Here is a 27,308-nt window from a genome sequence, read left to right as displayed (position 1 = left end):
GGTTTTGTTGATAAAAGTGATGGAAAAAGTCAGCCTACCAAGATGTTCTTTTTAAATCCCGCCATATTCTGTTGATATATATATATACCGCATTGGCTCGAATATAGGTCGCACCCTAAACATTTGGTGCTATTTTAAAGAAAAATTAATTTTTAAAGAAAAAAATCCACATTAGTAGAATGGAAAAACAGTATTTTAGCCAATACATAGGAATATATGTATTTTAACATTTTTGGCATCTATTATGCGGTTAGTCAGTATATGTTATATACAAACAGAAATTTGGAAAACCAATAGCCATTTTAAAGTCCTCCCCTGATATGCCCCATCTGCCCCCCCCCAGATAAACCCCCCCCCCTCCCGACTTACCAATGCAACCTCAGACTAACTGGTGTCTAGCAGGACCGGCCGGTGAACGTCTGCGCGATGCACTTAGACAACCCCTGCTGCCGGCACTTGCACCGGGGATTCTATGGTGGAGCACCGGAAGGTTATGTCACGCAGGTGCTCCACCATAGAAGCCTGGCGGAAGTGCCGACAGCATCGCGCAGACATCCACCGGCTGCTGGAGAGTACGATATAAGGATCATTTTTCAGCTCACCCTCATATTCCAAATTTCACAAAATGTTTTTGCAAAAACATGAAACAAAATATTGCCAGCCAAACAAGATAAAGAAAAACCTAAATGTTCTTCTGGTTTTAAGATTGAGATTTAAATACTGCATGCAGAATGAAAGCTAAAGACTTGACACAAGAACCAGCGTTCTTAGCATTGCTTTCCTTGAAATCCTTCTAATATACCAAGCATCTTATCAGTAGACAGTAATTATCCTTGCAATAACTATTTTTGACACTGTGTATAACAAGGCAAAGAAAAAAATTCAATTGGGAGACAGAGCATCAGTTCTAATTATAGCTTACTTCTTTGTGAAGACAATATTTAGACATCTCTGCACAATGTATGAAGTCACTTTCCTACCCAACTACTGTATGAAGCCTCGTGTAAAGTAGGCAATGAATTATTATAATAGACCAAATTTATGCTTAAAAAGTACTCCTACAGTCCACTGACCAAGTACAAGAAGAACTGACACTGCTTTCAGTATCATCCCTTCAAGAAGGGACACATCTGGCTTTACTTAGGGCTTAAAGGGGAACTGTCACCATCTAGCATGGACACCACCAGCCTTTCAAAAAAAAAAAAAGCGTGAGGGACGTTCAGGATCAATAGTGAATACATCTCTCAATGTGCATTATGTCTTATTGTTTATATAGGGAGAAGGCAAGATAGCCTTTCAACCAAAGAAGATACCTCAGGCTCTGAACATGGACACAACACCACCTGCATCTTGTTAGGTCTGCTGTAGACACTTGACTGCACCTCCTATCTCTGTGACAACTCCGTAAAGCGAACTCTTCAAATGTGCATTTCTTTTCCTGTTTTTTCAATGTTATTTATGGTGTTTAAACCGCAGAGTGCATTTATAAGACAGAATGAACAGATTTCATCTCTAAGCTCAAATATTATCTTGCTTCCTTCCTGTTACCATTTAGGAAGACACTCACAAAAATGGCCATTTTTCTAATTGTTTCCATAATCAAAAAAAAAAAAAAAAAAAATCGAAAAGCCTGAGTCACCAAACCACAGTATAATTTATGAGTGCGATCAGATCCTGCAAAACCCAATCATCTTTGAAGCTTCTTAAGTTATATAGACTTGCAATTCCCTACATTTGCTTCATGCCAGAGCTATAGATACATCAATGTCATCTGAAATGCAACCCAACAATCTTATACATCTCCAAAGAACAGACTGCACAGCCCATCTCAACTCCCTGCTAAACACAGAGATTATTCAGAATTTATTGCATTGCCTATTTTTGCAATGGTTTCCTTCACTACTTTCCTGAAGGGCACTTTGTGCTTGGAGGGTGTCCATCGCCCTCACAGTTAAGAGATCAAGAAGTTGTGTCATTCTATGGAAGTTATTGAAGACTACTGAAAGCACTTCTAATAGTATATTTACATGACACACAAGTAACAACCCCCTCTGCCATATGCAACAGCTGTACATATGCTACACTTAACACTATATGTACACGTATCAAAAACATCAAAGCTGAAGAAACAGGACGGGAAGAAGCCCAAACACACAATTCAATCAACTTGTAGCGTTATCATTATAGGTAATCTTATACAGCCGCTCACTCTGACCTTCGTTTTATGCTTTGCAATCATGTAACTCCCTTTTGTTTGATGCTAATCAAATTATTTAACAAAGGCACAGAGTGTCACGGGCGGCATATGCCGCAGCACTTGTTGCCACCTGAGAACAGAATGTTCCATTTCTCAGAAATATTACTTTGAGTGACACTCTCCTGAAGCCTCATTACAACTAGTGTTAATGTACACTATACACAGTTTTGTGGGGAAAAAAAACACCAGACAAACCTCTGTTCTTGCTGGGATTGCAGGGCGATGCTTTATATTTTTAATGTGTTATAAAACAGAAGTAGAAATTAGAGACCAGGAAGCAATCGAGAGATCTAGATTTCTTGGTTTCCAATGAATTATAGTTCACATTTTACAGTAGAGACGCAAACAGCCCGGGCCAAAATAAAGCTGAAGAAAAGGACCGGATTGCAGCCCTGATGCTTTTCACGTGTTTCTAGCCTGCAAACTACAGAAATAAACACATTCACAGTACGATTTTGTAAGACAGAGACCATAAGACACATTATAGTATATACAGGTTGTATTACCTGTTGTGCTCCTTCTCCATTCACAATCGGTGCAGGCAGAAGAGGAATCTCGGTAGACAGGAGCGGAGTGCTGTCAAGCGGCGGAGGATGGTGATCTGCCATTGTGGATAACACATACATTTACAAGATCAGCTTCAGCCACTGGATGAAAGAGAGGAAACAAACACACTTAAAAGAAATATACAACAAAAGATTGACTCCCAACTTCTATTTAATGGCGCCTTTAGACAATGGGCTACCCTGTCAAGCAGTTCGATAAACCAGCCGCGTGTTAAGACATTGTTACACTGTCCCAATACATATGGAACTCATACATGAAAGTAATAAATGAAGCAGATACTACATAGTCTAAGGAAGAACATGGAAAGAGTAGATCCTCCTCCTCATTGGTTGCCATTTTCCCTGCGGGTTGATTTCTTTGCCAGTATTTCTGCTGTTAATTGGCCAGTCTGTCTTCATAGCCAATTTAAATATTTATCTATTTGGGTTATTTCTATCTATATCACAGATGCCTGTGTTTTCCCCAATATGTTCATGTTATTATTCTCCCTAACCACGTTTCAGCAGCTCCGCGGTAAGATAAACTACTTCTTAAAAGGCTTTAGCGCTACATGGTCGACATGTTTGTTTATTCTCATTATGTTATCTCTGCACCGTTAAGTTGCTGATTGTTGTTGACTGGTTCATGCAGCCTTTGTAGAAATGGGATAAAAAGGAGGAGAGAGAGAAGAGAGAACTTCAGGACTGACCAGAAACTTGTCCCACAAATTTCAGTTCCCATGTGATGAACCTTCACATCTCCCAAATAATTACACAGACTGCCTTTCACATAAAACACATGCTATAAGTCATTTTAAGCCAAAGCTGTGACATTGACACTTCCTTTTTAATAACGTCTCCTCATGTCAAATGGTTATCAGCTCCAATCAGTACACAAGTATTTAATTTTCTAAAAGTGTATTTGGTAATTTGATTAAAGGTATAATTTTCCAATGGCTTTAAACAGTAAGATCAAATAAGGCGATGATAAGAATGTATTCCGTTCACCCCTTTTCCTTCCACGGACACTGAATTACCTTGAAAAACCTAGAAGAGGAAAGGCAAACCCGAGAAACATTCTTTCCATTATTTACTGGTAAAGAAACACAGAAGCGAGCCTGGTTTGACGCATGCCTATAACCTTATCCTTATCATTGCCTAACTGTGATAAACAAAGATGCAGCCGTCTGTGGCATACGTATACCATGGGGTAACAATTTACACAGCACTCCTTCCAATACATATATTCAAGGGGTATAGAATAGACGGACCAATACAAACTGATTTAGTAGGTGAAGAGGTGCTTTCAGGCTTAAGTTGCATTTAGTAACAAAGTCATATAATATATTACATATTAGACAGGTCTGTATATCACTTACCCCTAACTGAAACTCATGTCCTTTTGGGACCCCTCCTTTTATAATGATAATAACATATATAACACTGTTATATTACATAGTTCAATACCCATCGTATGCCCTACATTATCTTATCAGTCATTTTACTAAACATATCTTTTTATACTAAAAACTAATTTTAGTTAAAGGAGGGCTAGGACCAATACAGTATTAAAAACACATGCAACCATTTGAAAATAAATTTGGAATAATACAATGCTACGGCTCCATGAAAATTGTAATAAAACTTCCAAATATCTTCCCAAATGCACCATTTTAAAAATGTTTAACCACGCAGACCTTTATTTATGCTATACTGATAAATACCATAGTTTGTCCCATGCTTACACCAAAAGCATATGGTGTACCAAAAAATTAACCAGGTTTTTATATGACTATATACATTTTTTTTTGCATTGTAAAGAGTCCTATAAAATCATTTTATTTAAGACACTTGGCTTTTGACTTGTCATTATAACAGTAGCATTCCAAATAGTGCCCAATGTGTTGCTGTTATTCATATGAATGACCATCTGGCTTTTAATACTAATTATTTAATTAGCGAATGTGAAACCTATGGCAATTCCCAGCACATCAGTCTGAATATATCAAGGTTCCCGGATGCGCGGTTCCAGGGTAACGGGCAGAAGTGTTTCTTTAATAAACAATTAACCCCACTCACATCGGCAAGGGAAAAACAGCGCAGTTTAGTTGCCCTTTAGGATTAATATAGGAAACACAGCGTATGCATATCATTTCAATAGTTTATAAATAATACATCCTGAAACATGATTTTGCCATAACTGTTCGTGTATCCCATGACTCAAAAAGATCCTGCCCTGAAACTCTATTCACACGCTATGTAAACACACATATGATAAATAATGCTTGTAACAGGGCATGTAATATATATTTTCTCTGGTTTGCTCAGTATATTTATATTTTTTAATGTATATAAAGTTACTATGTATTGTTTAGTTTGTTACTATCATAATGTTGGACTACTGATTTAAGATTATTATTATATTATTATAGTATGAATAATTTTTTTTGGAACGACATATCAACTGTATTGTATACGTTCCATATGTTATCGGATATATTTAGAAGACTAAAGCATCCCTTCCTATCTTGAGTGTTATCAGCAATTTAATAGAAATCCGTACCCTTATATAATCAAAAAACGTATCTTAATGAGCCATAGTACTTAGTAGTACATTGTTAGTTATATGCATTGCCAAGGAGCCAATGACTGGGAAACGGGACTGGCAGCATCATTGGTTCCGAGCTAATCCGTTCAGTATTATGGGTATACCCAGAGCATTTGGGTGTTCGGGTGTTCCCATTCTGGCGCCAACACTTCCAGAAGCATGTATCTGTGTACTAGCAACCCTACAGATACCCCGTAAATCTCCTGGTGAGGGCTGAAGATGACTCCCTTCACAGCTGATCACACCTAATGTGTCAGCACTTAATGAAAGTTAATATTTAATAAGAATAGCTCTACACCAATGTAATATCACAAATGAATAAAATGAAAATGTTAAAAATTTGTGAATAATCAGTAAATCTAATAGACTATATCTTATATTCATCCAAAAATGTTCTTTCAGCAAAGTACGGTAATAAAGTGTATTTCTGCCCTCTTTAGCATACATGGAAAAGACAGCAGGCGAAGATTAGTGACACTCTAAATACTAATTAACGGCTTTAAGAGGTTTCTGCTCAGCCTGTCACATCAAAGTGATGAGGTTATTGCCGCTATCATTCACACGATGATTTTAACTTATTATAAAATACCCCCTTTGCATGCTTATCAGTTTTGCAGTATACCTGCTTTAAAGCAATGACTCACTTCACATCCATACAATATGCATTCATTAGATCCTAAAGGGTGCATGAATGCAGTTATCTCTTCAGATCTCATTCATTACATTTACTGACAGAAGACACATAATTTAGGACTACTCTGCTACCAAATAATAGGGGTTGCCCCATGCAAAAAGAATATTTTTTCTCCTTTTAGCTTAAATGAAACTGATTTTCAACTTTTCAACTGATTGTTGATATCTGGCAACAATTTTATACTAGTAACAATAACATCGGTGAGAGCTTCACCTTCAAACAAAGATTTCACGTCTCCCAAAAGCAATTTTTCAAGTTCTATACACTTAACCATGTGCAATGAAATATATGCGGATTAAAAAGTTATTTCTCCCTGATAGTTCCAGCAGCCTTTAGGATGAGGAAGAGAATTTTAAGACAGAAAGCTGATCAGATAACCCTACAAGGTAAACGTTTAAATTATCTTTCATTTAGCGCATATTATATTATATTATATATATAAAGCACTTTCAAGAGATGGTCAGCACTCCAGGTCTTTAAATCAACAATTTTTCTTTATTCAAACAAAGTCAATGTTTCAGTCATTTCTGACTTTCCACAGTTACTGGTTACTAGCACCAGGCTTGGGAAACTTGGAATGGTGTGCAATGGACTTTGTGAGTAAATGGATATTATAATATATATATATATATATGTATATTAGGATGAGCCGCACGCAAGCTTACAATAAATTGGATCTCTCTAAAACAAAAACACAAGGGATTGAGTTATTCTAAAAGCTGTGACAGTTCCCATTTGTTATGTAAAGAAATAGATGTTGTAAGAAAGGAACTTTAAAGATAAGTTTAATTCGTGGTAATATCCTTTGCTGTTTTATAAATAATGAATAAGAACTACGAACTGAATAATGGTGGAAATGAAAATCTAATGTGCTGTCCTTCCTGGACTGCGTTTGGTTACCCACGCAGGCACCAGAAAAGTTTAAAAGCAGCTTAAAAGTACTAATGTCATTGTCCCGTCGTAAACCAACCCAACTGAAGACGCCAAGGCTACCTCTGTCATCCTCCATAAGAAGCTTCCTGGGGCATTCTTGTAGTAGGAGCAATACAACAATAACCAGCGCAGAATCTCCATGTGTTCTGGGCCTCTCACCCGACGATAGGCACATTAATGAGTTTACAGAATAGCAGACATCAGCTGCATATTATCTGTGACCCCACGGAGTCTGTGAGGGAACGCACCCTTCTCAGGAAAGCCATGTCACTCACTGACTTGATAAGACCCATTCAGTCCACCTCTTCTGCCTATTTCTCCTGATGTAAAGATTCAGACCTTAATCAGTCGTTGGTCTGTCCCATGCCCCACCACCCTCTCAGCAAAGTATTAATTCCTTACATTGCCATCAAGCCTCTGGGCCTCTAGTTTTCGATTGCTGATCTTGAGAAAAAGAAGATGCCGCCCCACGGTAGACACATAGGGTTGGCTTTTATTGCAGTAAGTTACTTACTTTAATCCATAAACACAATTAACATGGATCTATGTAGTGGACTGTAAACCGTAGGATCTCCCTCCGGCTACAATAATTTTATATTTACTAAAAGGCATTAAAAAAAATCAGATACAAGACACTCATATCAAAAAACTGGGTATTATTTACATCTTAATAAAGGACTTGCTTTGGAATAAGTGGATATAATGATAAAATATTCATATGCATTTCATTAAACCTCTCAAAGGGGACAGGACCCCACGTGGTACTGCGGGGGACCCCACAATGCAGCGTGTAATGTTTGCGTTTCTCCAACAAAAGGCACTCAGAGCGGAGACTCCTTTGTCTGGGGCAGGAAAAGATATTTGTTGAAACAGAGATCCCCGCACAGTTAGGGCTCCCTACTAATCCCCCCAGCAACAATAAATCTGATTAGCGAGGACTCTCAGGAACGGCGCAGTAGCCGTCACCAATGGCAGAAAACAAGGGACCAAGAAAAAATAAACACCGGGAAAAAAAAAAACGTATTTCACGGCACAGCATATAATGAATGGGAAGAGAAATGCACAAGGCAGAATACATCCCACCGCCCTGTAACATGTAATAATCAAACATCCACAAGTTCTCTCACTCAGCAGCGACATGCAGGAAAGGGCACTAGGTATGCCTGCTACTTTTCACACTGCACTTATAAAGCATTAGAGTCTATTACAATGAATACGTGAAAAAACAGAACATTACACACACACAGAGCAACGTTTTGTGGCCTAAAGTGGCCAGGGTAGCAGCCCATCTGCAGAATAGCTGGCCCATATACACAAGGGAGGACTGTCCTTGGCCAGCACACCCTCAATATATATACACGTCAATTATTTTGAGCAGGACTTAAGGGGGGGTGCGCTGTGATTCAACCTTTGCTGTATACCACTGCCAGTACAGGCTAGGAGGAATAAGGATGCCATTAATAATGCTCTGGGGGGGGGGGGTCTGCTGATCACACCGTGCGCATAGAAGAGAGGGGCTGCTTAATGTTGTTGTGTGCAAAGAGAACATGAGCTGCTAGATCATGTTGTGTGTGGAGCAGAGGAAGGGCTGCTGATGAGAGAGAGAAGAGAGTTAAAGAAAAGCATAGCTTGAGAAGAGGAAATGCAGAAATAAGGGCAGTGGGAAGAAGGAGGAAGGACAGTGGATGTGAGAGATGAAAAGGGGAGGTTTGGGAAGTCCACAGGTCCAGTGCTGATGACACAGACATGTATCTCCCACAACACCAGTCAACAATATAGGATACGCCTATATCGACTATACCCCCCCAACCAGGACAGCACTTCCACCTCACTTCACGTCTTTAAGCAGCTGAGACTGAATAATGCAGCACAACAGATTGTTTTCCAGATCTTGAGGACCCTTTGAGTTCACCGTGTGAGGGAGAAAACTGGTAACAGGGAAGGTGGATACATCAGGGACATAACATATTAGAGGAAAGTGGGGAATAGCAACAACCTCCTAAAAAAACCAGACCACTGATCATGCGAGTGTCTTATTAAGTCACTGTGTCACTGCGTAAAACACAGCATTGGAGGGGGGGGGTAATATCTCCAGAAGGATATAGATAGTTTGGAGAGAGTTCAGAAAAGGGCCACTAAACTGGTTCATGGATTACGGGATAAAACTTTCCAGGAAAGGCTAAAAGGATCTTAACCTATATAGCCTGGAAGGAAGGAACGTGACAGGGGGGACATGATAGAAACATTGAAATATTTAAAGGGAATCCCCACATTAAAGTAGGAGAGTTTATTTAAAAGAAGAAACACTACCATAACAAGAAGACATAGTCCTAAATTAGAGGGGCACGGGTTTAAAAGTAATATCAGGAAATATTACTTTACTGGGAGGGTAGTGGATGCATGGAATATCCTAGCTATAAAATAAGGCCAGGGAATAAGAAATGGATTCAGAAATTGGGCCAAATGGCTCTTATCTGCTGAAACATTGTATGTTTTTATGTTTCTAGAACAGTGATGGCGAACCTATGACACGCGTGTCAGTGCTGACACGCGTAGCCATTTGGGGTGACACGCGCAGGATTTCCTGCGATTCATCCTCGGCTCCTGCACGGCCGCCGAGGATGAAAGAATCTGTGCTGGAGGACCCGTTCCTCCAGCATAGATTCTTTCATCCTCGGCGGCCGTGCAGGAGCCGAGGAAGAATCGCAGGAAATCCTGCGCGTGTCACCCCCCCCAAAAAAAGGGGGGGGGGCGGGACGTGCAGTAGCGTACCTAGCGGGGGGCGGGCCGGTGGAGGAGCAGGCTCGCAAGGGAGCGGTATCGGAGGTCTTTAACAGACCACCGGCTCCCTTGAGTGATTTTAAGCCGGTTCAAGGATCTCCCTTGAACCCGGCTTAAAATCACTCAAGGGAGCCGGAGGTCTGTTAAAGACCTCCGATACCGCTCCCTTGCGATCCGCGCGCCCGCTGTCTGTGCCCTCTGACCCGGAAGAAGACAAGAACTGAAGAAGAGGAGCGAAGAGAAGGAAGAGGAGCTGTAAGGAGAAAAGAGGAAAGGTAGGAAAGCATACAGTGAGAGTGGATTGGTGTATGTGTGTGGATTGGTGTATGTGTGTGGATTGGTATGTGTGTGGATTGGTATGTGTATGGATTGGTGTATGTGTGTGGATTGGTATGTGTGTGGATTGGTATGTGTGTGGATTGGTGTATGTGTGTGGATTGGTGTATGTGTGTGGATTGGTGTATGTGTGTGGATTGGTGTATGTGTGTGGATTGGTGTATGTGTGTGGATTGGTGTATGTGTATGGATTGGTATGTGTATGGATTGGTGTATGTGTGTGGATTGGTGTATGTGTGGATTGGTGTACGTGTGTGGATTGGTATGTGTGGATTGGTGTGTGTGTGGATTGGTGTATGTGTGTGGATTGGTATGTGTGTGGATTGGTATGTGTGGATTGGTGTGTGTGTGGATTGGTGTATGTGTGTGGATTGGTATGTGTGTGGATTGGTATGTGTGTGGATTGGTATGTGTGTGGATTGGTATGTGTGTGGATTGGTGTATGTGTGTGGATTGGTGTATGTGGATTAGTATGTGTGTGTGGATTGGTATGTGTGTGTGGATTGGTATGTGTGTGGATTGGTATGTGTGTGGATTGGTATGTGTGTGGATTGGTATGTGTGTGGATTGGTATGTGTGTGGATTGGTATGTGTGTGGATTGGTATGTGTGTGGATTGGTGCATGTGTGTGGATTGGTGCATGTGTGTGGATTGGTATGTGTGTGGATTGGTATGTGTGTGGATTGGTATGTGTGTGGATTGGTATGTGTGTGGATTGGTATGTGTGTGGATTGGTATGTGTGTGGATTGGTGTATGTGTGTGGATTGGTATGTGTGTGTGGATTGGTGTATGTGTGTGGATTGGTGTGTGTGTGTGGATTGGTGTGTGTGTGTGGATTGGTGTACGTGTGGATTGGTATATGTGTGTGGATTGGTATATGTGTGTGGATTGGTGTATATGTGTGGATTGGTATATGTGTGTGGATTGGTATATATGTGTGTGGATTAGTATATATGTGTGGATTTGTATACGTGTGGATTGGTATACGTGTGGATTGGTATACGTGTGGATTGGTGTATGTGTGTGGATTGGTATATGTGTGGATTGGTATGCGTGTGGATTGGTAAGTGTGGATTGGTAAGTGTGTGAGAGTGATGGGTGTTATGCTGCACCATTTCCAATGTATTTTTCATTATATAATTATGCTCTAAAGTACATCATAACTCCCATCACTCTATACTGTTCCATACAGTGGCAGAGCTGGGAGACAGAGGCCTTGCACCCCCACCGCAGGACTCCTGAAAGGTAAGTAGTTACTAAGCAGGTATGTTAAATAATTTGTTTTTGGTTTATTAAATACTATTATATATTGCAATTATACATTTTTGTAGTTTAAACTATAAATTGCGCAAAATTATGTTTTTTTGTCGAAGTGACACACCACGCGAGTTATGCTCGATTTTTTGCCGATTTTTGACACACCACGCCAAAAAGGTTGCCCATCACTGTTCTAGAACGCTTCCAAAATGTTACTTTTAAATCAAATATTGTCAAAAACATCTACAAAGAAATAGCAAAAGCTACACATAGTTTAAATAAAGGAAGCTGATGGTGACAATTTCCTAGTAAATATAAATAAAGAATAAAGCACGCATTAGGAGTACCCAGGGGCTGATTATCTGGAAGAAAAATAAACAGGTTCCGGGACACTCAGTATCGGGAAGTCGTAAATATGCGGCGCAGCTCCTTCCATCGTCAAGTCAGAACGAAACACTTAAAATGTTACACTCGTAATAACAGAACGTATAAGAAAAGCAGAGAGTTGAGGGATCATGAAAGAAATATGATGATTTAGCACTTATAACTCCTCAACTGGCAGTCACACATTCTAATTCATGCAGAATTCATTAATGATAATTTCATAATTTATTCTCGGAGGACTTAAAGACTGTAATAAGAGCATTGCGTAAAGATTTCAGATCACCCAAATCTTTGAAGAACCCAAGGCAAACATACCGATCATCACAAACAACAGCTAGGAGTCCCCCGAGGTGCAGCACTGACAAATACATATCATATGAGAGACCAGGAATAAAAAGCCCCAAATTATATTCTAAGAAGTTGCCATTAAAAATGAGGCAGAGACAATTATCGCTGCCCCGCAAAGTTATAAAGATTCTCTGGTTACCTTACCTAGGATTAATTACCCAGTGACTGCCACAGGCATCAAAATGTATCCATATGGCACTGGTAAAGTACGGGTTTGGATTACACATTAGCCGAGTCCTCCGATAAAAGGGTTTAACCGGTGTTTGTCTTGAGGAAAAGGCTGCCAGCCAGGAAGGAGGAAGGTCCGGCTTTACGTTTTATAACACCCTTCAGATACCAAGAATATCCACAGGGCTGTAAAGGTCACTTCCATGCAATCACTACCTGCACAAAACAGCAGGCACCCGAGAGCTGGCACCCGAGAGCTACCTGTGCTAAACAATTATGAGAATATTCATAATAATGCGTATATTAGAATGCTTATGATAACCGAGTGTCCCCTTTAAATTACCATCTCCAGCCCCTAGAAAATGCATGGAGGGATTCTGCCGTTTCCCCCCTCCCTGACATGCAGGAGGTATGCTTGGCGCTGCGCACTCATGGTGCACTACACTGTCAGTCGGCTCCACTGCACTCTGGTGTGCTCTTTGGTTATGTATATGGGGGGAGGGGGTCTCACTTATAGGAGGGGGGTTTCAGTGATTAGATCATCATTTTACAGTATTTCTTTTTTTAATCACTTAATTTGCAAGAGTTCCAGGTGGCCTAACAAGAATACCCCAGCCAAACGGGCAGGAATCGCTCCCAAAGACATGTACTTTTTGGATGACAAGTCCACTTTAAATGTTTTATTGATCTTGGTCAAAATGAGCATCATTTAATTATACAGCACTAAAAAAAAAACATTTAAAGCAGCAGGTTACTTCCCAAAGCCTTCTTTAAACCAGCCCCTGCTTCCGTGGAGAAAATAAAAATGGCCGATGTCTTTCTTTAGATTTAGTAGCGATCCCACAGCTAGCAGAAACCCCAACCAAAACTGATCATCAAGACCAAAGGATGAACTCGCTATTCATTTTCACCTGGTTGAGAATCCCAAAAAGAAACGTTTCTAAAATAAAAAAAGGTTACAATTATATAAATACATCATATATATACACATACACACACGCACACGCACACGCATACCATATCAGAAAAATCAGAAACGCACACACATAAAAAGGCTTTGACATTTAGAGCGTAAAGTTCAGCGAGTGAATCCTGGTGAAACCGGACACAAGATGTTTGCTTTGGCACGGTTAAGACGCTTACGCTCAGGTAGGATGTGAAGCTCTGTTGGTTTAGGCGGTCATATATATTAAATTACCTTAGCGATATGAAGTGGCGCATGTCACAGCGCAGACAGTTACAGGGAAACTAGAAGTTACAAATGCCTCCTTAACCGCTTGTGTAATAAACCCCAACTCCTGTTATAAGCTCGTTCAGCAGGGTCCTCCTTAACGCTTGTTTCGATAAGTCCAACGGTTATGTTACTTACTACTTGTTATATTTACCTGTTGCACATCGCTGCGGCATATGATGGCGCTATATAAAACAATAAAATATTCGGGGGAATGACAGATTTTCATATACAGTATATGATTTACAAATATAAGCCAAGCAGCCCCAAGGCTTTCGTTAAGGGGCACTCGGGGGTCATAAAGGCAGGGGCTTGGCCTGGGGGAACGTGAAGCGGGTGGGCACCACTTACTGCCAGGGGCCACAGAAAGCACGCATAGCCCCGGGTTTGGGGGAATCCCTGCAGATGCCGTGTTACTGTAAGGCTGATCGTCTCTGGAAGGGATAGCGATGCCCTTCAGAGAAACAATATTACACGTCTTTAAACTCCAATAAAAAACCTAATAAGCATACTTTGTGTGCCGCAGTGTGGTTCCCAATCAAGATAATTCCTGGCAACCTCATAACAAGCAGTCATAGCATATTCTAAGAAAATAAACAGTCTCGTAACACCCTAAAGACGTCAGAGAAACTGGAAGAAGCTGCAATACCTCCCACGGGGCTGAAGGCGCACAGTTACCTTACTGTCTGTGTGTGTGTCTGTGGTATGATACAGGCGCGTAGTGACATTCATTCGTGAAAACACATTCCTCTCTATACAGCTTTACATGCTACGCAGATTCTTTAAGTGATCTGCTACAAACATGTAAAGTAAATGAATTAGGCGGGCTGGAAGCCAGGGTGACCACACGCCCCGGATTGCCTGGGACAGTTCCGTAATGGGACTTTAAGTCCCAGGGCAGCCTCAGTCCGGGACAATGCATTGTCCCAGAACCGAAGTGCCGTCTTTTATTTTTTTTTATTTTATTTTTTTCTGATGTGGAGGAGAGAGAGAGGGGGTGCCCCTTCGTCTCCTCCGCGAGGCCTCTAGCTCAGTTGGCATGTCATGGTGAGCGCCAGAATATGACATCATATTCCGGCGCTCAGCAGTGAAGCAGCGTGCACCGCGGCAGAGCCGGGAGGCAGAGGCCTCGCGCTCTTACCGCACGACTACAGGAAGAGGGGGGGTAGATAGTGAGAAGGGAGGAAGAGGGGGGTAGATAGTGAGAAAGGGGGTAGTAAGAATATTAAAATAAATAAAGAGTGAGATTGAGTGAGAGAATAAATGAATTAGTGTGTGGATTAATTGTCTGAATGAGGGAGTATGAATTAATTAATGTGTGGATGAATTGTCTGAATGAGGGGGAGAATAAATGATTATGTGAATGAAAGTGTGAATTAGTGAGTGACTGTAAAAGTGTTTGCGTGTATCATTGATGTATAATAGATTTGTGGAAAGGCAAAGATGGCAGGATGTTTGAGCCTTGGTGACCAAGATGACGCAGGCAGGGTTTTTATGGGACAAAGATGGCATAGGACTGACTGTTTGGGGACCAAGTTGACTCATGCTGGGCTGTTTGGGGACAAAGATGTTTTTATGTGTGTTATCTGGGTGCTGGTCAGGTTCTATGTGGGCAGGGTGGACGCCAGGGCTGGCTTTGGGGTGTACAACCTGTGATCTGTCTGTAATTTACAGGGTTTTATCTATACCTTTATTGCTGAGTTCTGCAGTGCTTTTTCCATGTGTTTTTGACCTATACCATCAGTGCTGAGTTTACATGCAATTTTCAGTTGATCTATACCTGCAATGCTAAGTTTCCATACATTATTTATGTATGTAGTTATGTAGGTTTGTATGTCTTATTCAGTTGTGATCTTATGGACTTCATAGTGTGTCCCTGAATGGCAGAAATAAAATGTGGTCACCCTACTGGAAGTGCAACTTTATTACCATATTTAGCAGCCATGAGAGGGTGGTAGATAAGTGAAACAGCCTCCCGTCAGTAGTGGTAGCGAATAATACAGTGAGGAGAATTAAACACGCACGGGATAGACATAAAGCTTTCCTGAATCTAAGATGAGACAAACGACTGATTAAGCTTTTAGTCTTTCATCAGAAAAAATAGTCTAGATGGGCCCAATGGTTCTTACCTGCCGTCAAAGCCTATGTTTCTAACTCCAGAAAAAAAACATACTGCCGTTTTTTCTGTATTAGGATGTTTCTCCTCTCATTGGTGAGGGGTTAAATTGCTTGAATAACAAAAAAATAGGACACTACTATGATGTGCGTTCTAGAACACACAGCTTTTTGCTCTGATGTACTTTTGACAATATGCTTCAGTAAAAAAAAAATTTAAAATAACATTTAAAGGATTAATATGCAGGGGGGGGCAGTTGGTGAGGTATGACAGCTGTTGGCAAACCATGCTGTAAAGTAACTCTGCCTTATAGACAGTATACTGAAAATCATGTCTATACGATACAGCCGAGACACACAAGAACACGATCTAGTAGCCCTATTCTGCCCATATTTTCCAAATGTTGTTACACATTTAACTCTTAAATTCCACTGGGAGTAATGTATAGGAACTGAATTGAACGCAAAGAGTTAACGTACAGGAACCGATTCTGGAGCAATTTCCAGAGTGATCATAGCACCAATTCAACGTTGATTGACCGTTAACTAAATGTATTGGACCGTTTTATGCGTTGCTATGGCGATAAGACCACTGTTCAAACTTTGCACTGGAATCTATTTTTATACATATTCCACAGTAGCCCCTTTTTTTCTGTCTAAGACAATGAAATGATATTATATTCTATATGGGAGATTCCAAGCAATCTAAAACTTTATAATTTCATTATTTAGCAGGGAAAAGATAACTCCACAGCAGACAAGTAGTTAATAATAGCCTAAAATATTAGGTGGATATAGGTAGTCGTATATACCAATTAACTGTATATTTACCGCTACCTTGTATCTGTGTATGGGCTGGGCAGCTGTTACTGCAATTAGAATTCCCATGACACTCAGCCAGCAACATGTAAAAAGCTTGAATGCAGTGCATCGCCCAATCTCGATACACACGGCTTCCCAAACTCTTTAAAATGATGTATTTCAAGCTTTAGCTCACCTTTGCCAAGATGTAAAGCGGTTTAGCCCTTTTGGAGCTGGCGGAGGCCATCCAAACTCAGTGTTAACAAGGGGAGAGGAATAAGATTAATGTTACTTACGTTCTGTCGGCCGGGGTGATTCCGCTTATACCCAACCCTTACTGGTTCATGTCATACGATGATACAGAACATGGCACTCTCAATACATTAGGAAGATGTTGGAGACCACGCACTGCAGCCACCTCTTCCCACGCTAACCGAGCGAGTGGGCGAGCAGGGAACGGAACATCAAACATGTCAGAGGTCTCGGCTGAGCAAACAGATGGAGTTGTTTGTTTGGTCACCTGTGGAATGCTCCTGGAGAAGGCAGTAAGTGACAGGCTGCCCGTCACGTGCCCATTAGTGCCGGAGCAAAACAGCCCAATTACTGCGATTGGAGGAAACGGTGAACTCCAGGTCCAACAGTGGAAATACTACCACAACAAGAGGACACAACCATAAACTAGAGGGGCAAAGGTTTAATGGTAACATCAGAAAATATTACTTTACGGAAAGGGTAGTGGACGCATGGAATAGCCTTCCAGCAGAAGTGGTAGATGTTAACACAGTAAAGTCATTTAAGCAAGCATGGGATAGGCATAAGGCCAAGCTAGATATAGGATAAGGGCAAGTACTAAAGGAAAGTACTCAGAGGTTGGGCAGACTGGATGGGCCTACTGGCTCTTATCTGCCGTCACTTTCTATGCATCTATGTATCTAACAGCGTGTTCATTTTCTTGTGGTTAAGTAAAGGTCACGACTTGCTTCCCATTCTTTTCTTTCCAAATTCTCAGCAATTGTTTACCAAGAAACACTGCTATGATTGCTGCCTCGGGTCTCGGGTCATGGGTTGCGTAAATGAACCTGGTAAGCGTGCGAGCTGTACATGTATGTCCCCCTCGGGGGGGGGGGGCGATAATGCCAAGGAGCGGAACAAGAATATTGGTCCTATTCACTAAGTGCTGGTTAGCATTGCCAATCAAACTTGCGCGGCTAGCATCGATACTCGTGACTCAGTTGAGTTTTGCGGACAGTTATCCCAACCGCCCTTTGGCATGTAGGGGTAACACTCTGAATAGAAGGAGCTGCATGTGGGGTAGGAGAGGGAAGATGCCCTATGAAATTTTTTGCAGCTACTGCACCAGTCGTGAGAATAACGACATTAATAGAATTTTATGAAGTACAACATCGAAAGAAGTCCCTGGAGGCGGCAACATCTACTTCCTTCTGTGCATTACGCAATATTAATATAAAGAACGAAAAATAAAATGCTCACTAATTCCGCTTTCCTGGGAATTATCGTCGTTTCATTTAAAAAAAAAAAAAAGGGGCGTGTGTGTGAGAGCTTTATATATATATATATATTATATTATATTATATTATATATATCTGGACACCTAAACCTTTATATAATGCGTGTCCTTAAAAAACATTTTGACGCCGACATTACAGAACATATTTATTGGCAGTCGATATAGCCTCAGAAGCAGTTTAATCATATTTTCAGCAGGAAGTTCTGTATGAAGCAGATGGAGAAGTTAAAGCGGGGTGTGAGCTTCAAAAACATCTTCTGCTTCTTTTACACAACGTTTCGAAAACAGCACGTACTTTCCAAGCTGCATACTATTTCTCTCTGTAGCGGACTTTGAACGGATTAACCGAGAGGCCCCCACCATGAGAACCGGTGGGCAGCTACACCGGACCACCGGAGGGACCCTCCATTAAAACTCATCATCGCCTACTATCCCTCCAGTGCCATAAAAAGGCCAAGAAGAGCCGAGAACCACACGAAGATAATTCACTAAACATGGTTTCCAGCCAATTAAGCCCAACGCCGAGGCTAGGCTTCCCCGGGTCCATCGCGAGCGTAAACCCCAAAGAAACGCGCTGCAAGCTTCTTTGACTTATTAAACCTCGGAGTCCTTGTCAACAACGTGGGCTCATTAACATCAAACATGCTGAGCTCCAGATGCCAAGTTCCCGTTGGGGGTCCACAAAAGTCCCCACTACGCACAAGCAGTGAACCTGCCAAAGGAATCCGACCTGTGCAAATATGAAATCCTGCCGTGCGGTTATACCAATATTAAAGGAATTCTCCTAAAACCATCCAAAACGTCAACTTAAAACACCTATTGACGGTATAACTTAAGGCAACGCGCAGGTGCTGCGATACACTGCGCAGGTTCTATCTGCCAAAGTTCCTTTAACGTAAAGTGTCCGTACAATGCATTTTTTTTTTCAATCATAGTTTTTATTAACGTAAAAGGACCACACAGCTATCACATGCATTAAAGCGCAGGAATGCCCCTTTAAAACTAAAACAAAATACAAAATAGTAAAACTGTAGCATAATAATTGTAGTCTAAATGAGTTTTCAACACGTATGAAAATGCTACAATTTCATTAAAAAAAAATACTCCATCTAGTCTGTGGTCTAATTTCCAGGACGATTAAATGGGGTTTCTGGCAGTCATGGGTTGATATGGAAAAAAATATAAATAAAAAAAATAAAAATAATTGAATCAATGATGTATAGTTCAGAAGGGCTTCCTGATTTCTTAAAGGTCCCAGGCCTAGAAGATTTTCAGTCTAAGAGAACCAAAACTCAAATAATGCGATAATAAAGAGAAAGCACATGAAAAGGTCGCAGGGGTGTCATGAATACATTAACCATTTCAGGGTCAGCGCAGCAGATGGGGATTACTTTTCCAAGATGTCACTTACAGAAAGTAATATGAATGAGCGCAACTCATACACGTAGCCTTCCTTAGTTAATAAGGCCCAAAATAAATCAGAGGCACAAATACTTAATGCCACAGAAATGCCTTCAAGAAGAACATCTAACAGATTAACCCTCATAAAAAGTATCCAAAGCTTATCGTCCGAACTGCCTTTAAGGTTATACGACAGCTAAAAATACTGTAAAGTTTCTCTTATACACGTCACGCTCACGTCATCACAACAAAGCAAAGGTCAAGCGACATAACCCAGCATGATAATTTATGATAAAACACAGAACAGCACGCAGCAAACGGTTAACCGCCCTCCGTACGAAACACAATACCAAACATCGCCAGCTATTCAGCGACACACTTCTTTCCTGCCCAAAGGGCACAGAGTAATACATTGGCATAAACTTTTCTGCCACACCTGCGACAAACCCAGTACTGCACACAGAGCCGGCGTCCATATAGTATATATTAACCCTTCGAGCAGAGACAGGCAGATTGGACCCTGATCGCACGGAGTGTATTCACCTCTATGCGGGTATGATGGGTCCTAGAAGAAAAAAAAATCAAGCTGGCTGCTAAATGCGCTCCTCCTGATCCAGAAAAGCTTCTTATACCAATACAGAGTGCGGGGCTTTCCGGCTAGACCGTTAGAAGATGCTTTTTGGATAGAACATAGAATGTGACGCAGATAAGAACCATTTGGCTCATCTTTTCAGCCCATTCTTCCGGATGTAGACACCTTAAGTGGTCCTTGGTTCGTCTTAGATTCAGGAGCCACATGCCTATCCCATTCATATTTAAAATCCCTCACTTTATTAGCCTCTACCACTTCTGCTGAGAGGCTGCTCTACTCATCTGCACACTCTCAGCTGAGTACAACTAACATTTAAATAGTCTCTTCCATTTATTGTCTATTCACACCCAGGTTTTGTGCACACTGATGGAGACACACAGTATATACACGATGAGCGCACAAACCACGTGAAGCAGAGACAGTGACAGCAGCAACAAGTGTGTGAGTGACACTTACAGTGTGTAGTCCTGCCAGCCGGGTGTCAGCTCCTGTATCCTCCCGATCCTGTATCCAGCAGATCAGCTGACATTACACGCAGCCACCTGCCAGCTCCATCCCCATCTCCCCCCCAGGGGCCCTGCCTGTCTATCCAGGCTGGGGGGTGGCGATGACCCTCTGTCCCCTCACCAAAGGGGATGATAAAATGCTGCTGCCCGACACAGCGCCTCTGTAGCCGGAGAACTCCGCTCTCGCTAGCGCTGCCACACACAGCCCGACATGCGGCGAATAATCGTGGGAGGCCGAACAGCTACTACTGGGAGGCAATACCCAGGAGCTCGGGGAGGACAAGCACCTCCAATGCACTTCTCAGGTAGTAGGAGATTCCCGTGACGTCACCACGCATGACGCAGAAATTCCCCCTTGACGCTACGTCCAGGAACAGAAGCGACTAAACAAAGTGGGCGGAGCCAGCATCTTCCACCTACTGATTGGAGGACTGATTGCTAGGCAACCAGCTAGTGGTCCTGCTTGTGGGTAATAGAGAGGGTCTATGCTACTGGCTTACATATAAATATTACCGCCTGTTTCACCTCATATGTATTCATTACTCATATCCTTAAAGGGGCAGTCCAGTAATCATTTTAACTTTATTGCATGTGATGCATAGTCTGTGTGGTCCCTTTAAAATACTTGATCATTAGCCAGACGCCACCTAGTGTATTATCCGGGCACCACCTATTTTTATTAATTAAAAACAAGTAATTTTCAATAACGACATAATAATATTTATAGCATATTTTATTTTCTTTACTAACCTTTCTTAACAAAATAAATATTCCAGACAATTCCTTAACAAGTTTTAATTTTCGGAGGCCAACCATCTCTTTCTTCGCTCAGCCAGTTTTGCTGCAATGACTTGAATCGAGGCTTCAGTACCCCCTCCCCCCAAAAGTATGCAAGAGCACCGCCATCTTGTGAGAGGCAGGATATTAGCAAAACCACACATTACAATCTGTATAGAACTTGCATATGAAAAGGAATTTGTAAAATACTTTAGCATAAGTTATGACAGCTCATAGCCTACAGCATTGTGCTGCTGACGCCATACAGAATAATTCATTATTCTTCACCGGATCATGAACTTTGTGTTGTTTATTGTAGACTAAAGGTCTTCTTTCTCAAATCATTTCAAACTATAGGGCTTTCCAGTCATTCATCAATTCTTCATAGGTACTGTCATTGCATAGTTCTTGTCTAAACAGAATATTTTCAGCTTAATCTAATACAAACATAGGTTTAATATGGCAAGTATGTAATAAAATTAGCTGTTCTTTCAAAATTATAAAATTGTGTTCATAAAGTGCCTATAGAACTCATGGTTCCTTACAACAAAGGCTTAGGACAGAAGTCCAGAGAACTTTTCTTGGTTGCCTACCCACACCTGTCCCTTTTCTGGGGTGGCCAGAAAGCCCTTAAAAGGGGGGAAATTAGGCAAAGTACATGGGAAAGTTGGTAAGGAGTAGAAGCTAGATCATGGACAGGAAAAAGGAGTGGATAAACACTACTCCCCTGCTCGGAGAAAGAAGTCCCAAAGAAGTATCTGTCCCAAGGACCCAGGGACGTAGGGCTTCAGATGGTGACACCCGGAGATTTCCCATTGATACTAGTGATGTTACAGAATTAGAAATCCCTGGAGCAAAAGTATTTTCAGATATGGGGCCAATCAGTGTTTAATAATCACAAAGGTAAAGTAGGGCAATGAGATATCTCCTATAAAAAGATAACTTCCCAAATGAGACCTCTTACCAAGAAAGTCCATATTTCCCATTGTTCCATCTAGAAGCAAGTTAAAGAGGAACTCTCTTTATTTTTCTCCTTGAGAATAAAATACGGTGCTATGGTATTATCTCATTTAGTTCCAATAAACATCCTTTATTTGCAGACCCGGAGGCTGCCATTATTGTCAGTCATGTGATATTTGGGGTGACTGTCCCTGGTCAATCCTCACACTGAAATTATTCTTTATAAAAATGCTAATTAAGCCCTGGTTTTCTAATGAAACATTTTGCTTCATGGACCTTCATTAGTCAGACTGTCCTGCTAGGTGTAGTTGTAGTTAAATATCTATCAATCTATCATAAAACATTTTATGTCAATTAATGAGTCTGGCCCAATTAAATTCTCTATATGAGAATTGTCAATTAATTTCTTCAAACACGTTCTCTCCGGTAGTTGAATCCATTCCAGTTTCTGGGGAAAAATATTAGATATCATAGACGTGCAAAGGCCCTCATATACTGCGCGTATTGAAAATAATACATGGTAAGAAATACCGTACATATAAGTAGCAGTTAGCTACCCCATCATACTCTCCTACCTTTTCACACAGATTTATGAAATCAGCAATTGAAGGGTCATTGTACTATGTGTGTATCATCCTTACTCCAATCGAGCTACTGAGTAAACATGCAGATCTAGCATAGATATTTTTACAAAATATGATATATAATATTATATAATACAGTACTCTTAAAACTATAGCCCTGAGTAGATATGATAGTTCTGGTAAAAAATGAGCTTTGATGACATCTATTCTACGCAGCCTGGATATTTCCTGGCCTACCCAGTCAGTCGATTTTTGATTTGTCGTAGATAATAAGGAAAGATCATTTTCATTGGAAAGCTGAACTAACTTTATTCCTATAAAATAGTATTGGTCAAATCCTATTAAAATTATAATAAATCTAAAAATCTCTACCAGTTTGTTTCTTTTTATTAAAATTGCGAAAGATGATAAATATGTATTTTAATGACATTTATATTTAGAAAATGCATTCACAATTTCAGATTCACAATCCACACCTGCTTCCTGCTATATATATATCATGGATTATTATTATACAGTAAGGGCGCATATCACGGGTATGAATGACAGAGCTGCCGTGCTAATATTCTTGCCATCAAATGATAACGACAAACTCGTTATTGTTAATCAATGTAAAATGAGGAAATAGAGAACTGGATATAAAGTATAATGCTGTGGCTTTGCTGTGCTTAATAAAACAAGTTTTGAAATGACAGCATCTCCAGTGCTTCTCCTCCCTTACTTTTGTGTCCTATCAGCCTCTTAAGTCAATAACATAACAATTATAGGAGTGGTCTCAAGGTGACAGAGAAAAACATCATAATAACACCTCTTCAGAGTCTAAAAATATTGGTCATGGTATCTACATGTATCTACTTGTCTTCACACGGAAATAAGATTATTTATTTTTATTATTTCTTCTTATTATTATGTATTTTGTAATCCTGCTATCCTCTATAGTATAATATTGACGGCTTACATTGCATTGATCTGTGAAGCACATTGGTGAAGAATTGCTTTGCAGGTAATGTTTGGTAGATTTTAGGTCATTCATCATGGAATTAATCTCATGGCAAACTGCTCTGACGTCCATAAAAGTATCCACAAGGTAACCTAAGACCCCTGGATGGAGTAGGGAGAGTCCTGCAACTTGGATCTAAAGCAAGTATTGTATGGTTGTACATGCTGCTGTTTGATGTCCGAATATTGTTAGGTAAATCTAATTTGGTGCCTTGTTTATGGCCCCTGGGATCTCATTGGTGAAGTCAGGAGTTCTGACATGAGCTCATTCACTGACTGCTGCGATCATAAAATGTCAATGCACACGGAATATAACCGTCTGTGTTTTGAACATTTCCACCATGGGTTGGATCAGAATTGCCTGTTAACGCATTCATGTTGCTGGCTCCAACGTTGAATTGTGATCAGATCCTGTCATTGTGTGAAACAAGTTACAATTTGGCAGAAATCTGATGTGTCCTGGTGGACATAGAAATGAATAAAGCTGAGTCAGTTTTGTAATATATTTAAAAAATGAACATACGGTATACCATTTCAGGTTTCAGCAAAACGTTTTTTTTTTCATTACCTTTTGTTCTCATCTACAATGTTTACTCTCAGAATACAATGACAAATAGTGCCGATTCAGTAATATTGAACCGGATAAGATATATTTTTGTACCTAAACTTTGCACCTCCAAATTGCATTTGCTCTAAAGAGATCAAATGTTATCTTTGTTCAAAAAAATAATAATTCTGCAGGGCAGCAATGGTTTTAATGTAGTCCTGCAGTCTACTTGATCTAAAAGCGCTATATTATCACCTTTATGTGAGGGACATTACCATGTCTTTACCAAATTAATCATGTAGAACAAAAGTTTCTACTGCTTGCAATTTTAACACAATACTACTGGGCACATTAAGTAAATTAAAGGGACTGTTTAGGGTTTGTAAGAACTTTAAGTAGCAACCAGATCTCTATCACATGTCCCTCCCCATGGAGAAGGATCTGGGAGTATTTGATTACGGGGCTTCTCCCGAAGTTCTGCGGGTCAAACCCGGAGAGCTCCCAGGTATAATAATATATAATAATGCAATATGGCTTCTTAATACACTTGCTAACATAAGAGACTTCAACTGGTGGTATATGAGAGAAGATGCTAATAGTAACCCCCACACATTTAATCATGTAGCTAATGAGGACAATAAGACATACTGGTTCAGAAGTTAGATGGTGATGGAAGTGGGAGAGTTTATGCCGACTTCAATGAACATTAATGCCATGCTTGCCACAATGACTAAGGGGGCTATGGAACAGAGTCTTACGCTTAACCGCTTCTAATGTAACTGGAGTTCTGTACAATGAGCATTGCTGGGGCAAAGTAGTAATATTGGGGCAATCAGCAAGAACATTTCTTGATATGGCAAAAGTGGCACCGTTTCAACTTACGTTTGAAATTGTTAGTATGGAATTGGAATCAGTAATATAGATAGCTGGGGTAATTGTGTGCGTTATATGATGCCCTGGGTGGGTGGTTTAGCTGATGCCTTTCTGATTAACCTTTACTGGCAAGTTCATTCATTATAACAGCATTTAATTCACGCTATTAGTCATGTGAAAGGAGCTGTTGTCTGGAACATCCATCAAATGTATAATTGTAGATGTCAGCAAAGTACCATTAAGCCTGTATTCTGCCTTTGGATTTCTGTGTGCTAAATGCATTATTTTACACGTAGACACATTACCTGTCTAAGGGACATATTATATTGGAGCAGAAGGCAAAACGAAAAGCAAAAATCTAAGAGAAAATCCCTTTTGGAGTATATTTTTTTATTTTATCGATAGGTCTCATTATGATTTGGCTGAAACACATTGCCCAGTTGGGCTATTATGGGGTATAATATCTGCTTTATCTGAAGTTTCTAGCTACATGATTTTTCTATGAGGTCATCTTGCGTCTTTTATCACATATCACTCAGCCAAGTACATGTTCCCCTTTTCTTATAGGTGGACTAGGAATGGGTGTTATGTTGCCGCATACTTGTAGATTTTACAGTCAAGTATTTTTCTGACTTACTAATGTATTTGCAGTTTCCATGGAAACTAAGCATCCAGTAATTAGTAAATGCTTCAAATGAAATATAGCTTAAAAAAACGTAGATAACTGTTGCCAAGCCAAATCCAGAGCATCGGGACGTCATATAGGATAGATGGAGGCTGACAGTGATGGGAGTTGAAGTAAACGGCTGGGAGATTATCAGTAAAGAGTCGCAGCTTGCACAGTGGTGAGTCAAGCAAAAAAGAGGATGCTACCAATCGTGGCATCTGCGCTCATATGAAAATGTGATTAAAATGTAACCTTCAAACTAGAGTCAGGATTATTCTAGATGTAGGCAAAGCGTCGCTGGCCATACTTCTACTGATTAAATTGCATTTGTCAGAACATTCCAGATACCATGCCTTGTATGATATATTATTATGTATCTGGGATGATTCCGGCATAAAAATGAGCTAAACAATCATATGAGGCTGTAACAGCCAAGGACCTGATCTGGTTCTCCGTTCTGTCTCTTAAAGGGGCAGTAACTCTAGTTTTCAGGGATCAGTCACCTAAACTGTGCTTGTCTCACTAATCCTTCATTTCAGTGTTTCTCAAGACCCAAGAATTATTTTAACATTTCTTGATATCAGATTTTAAAAGGATGAACACTTGTTTTAGGGAGTGTGGTCCTTGGCATGGCTAGGTGGACTGGGCATTACAGAGACATTACTTTTTTGACTATGTGACCTGCTGATCCCTATTTGTGTAATTCAGGTTTTGGCTCTAAAATAGTGTGACACACTCACACCCAGTAAACATGTTTTGTTTCTAAATAAAAAGGTACCAGCGGTAGGAGGCAACATTGTATAAATATGTGCAGTTCCAATATAAGGAGCTCTCCGGTGACCTGTTGATTAACAGAAATGTGCAAAGAACATGAGGTCATCCTCTGAGACTGGAAGAGCAAAGATTTCATACTCAACAAAGGAAGGGATTCCTTACAGTAAGGGCAATAAATGTGTGGAATTCACTGCCAAGAGAGGAGGTGCTATCAAAAAGAATGCATGCCTTCAAAAAAGGCTCTGGATTTTACTTTTAGAAAAGCAGAACATACAGGGCTATGTACGATAGAATAAACATTAATATTTGTGATCCAAGGAGAAATCTGATTGTCTTCTGGAGTCAAGAAGGAATTTTTCCCCTTAATAGCAACATTTGGAAGATAGCCTTCTCTTGGATCAATAGCAGGAAGCATAGGTAGAAGACTTGAACTTGATTGACCTTTTTCAACCTAAATTACTACTAATACTAACAACCGTTAGTAAATGCCCAGAGGACTTTCACAAGCCATCTAAGACGTGCATTGTATGCCATGTAACCGGTTGCTCTTTCCTACGTAATGATCCAGATTTAAGGCATTAGATAAGGGTCTTGGGTAAAGAATACAACCTGTCGTACTATTTTTCCAAGGAATTGGGATG

At 40.5% G+C, this 27,308-nt stretch overlaps 1 protein-coding gene across 1 annotated transcript in view; it reads right to left on the bottom strand.

Annotated features, from left to right (window-relative positions):
* The window catches only part of FNDC3A (fibronectin type III domain containing 3A), a 76,671-nt gene extending 55,996 nt beyond the window's left edge, over positions 1 to 20,675 (bottom strand). Inside the window, exons 1-2 of the mRNA XM_053456290.1 lie at positions 20,437 to 20,675; positions 2,764 to 2,904 (exon numbers count right to left, since the gene is read on the bottom strand). Coding sequence (XP_053312265.1) covers positions 2,764 to 2,883 — 120 coding nt within the window. The 5' untranslated portion in view covers positions 2,884 to 2,904; positions 20,437 to 20,675. The remainder of the gene's footprint in view (positions 1 to 2,763; positions 2,905 to 20,436) is intronic.
* Between the last annotated feature and the right edge of the window lie 6,633 nt (positions 20,676 to 27,308).

Source organism: Spea bombifrons, chromosome 2 (assembly GCF_027358695.1).
Source record: "Spea bombifrons isolate aSpeBom1 chromosome 2, aSpeBom1.2.pri, whole genome shotgun sequence".
Lineage (NCBI taxonomy): Eukaryota > Metazoa > Chordata > Amphibia > Anura > Pelobatidae > Spea > Spea bombifrons.
This window is presented reverse-complemented; position numbering and strand designations above follow the sequence as displayed.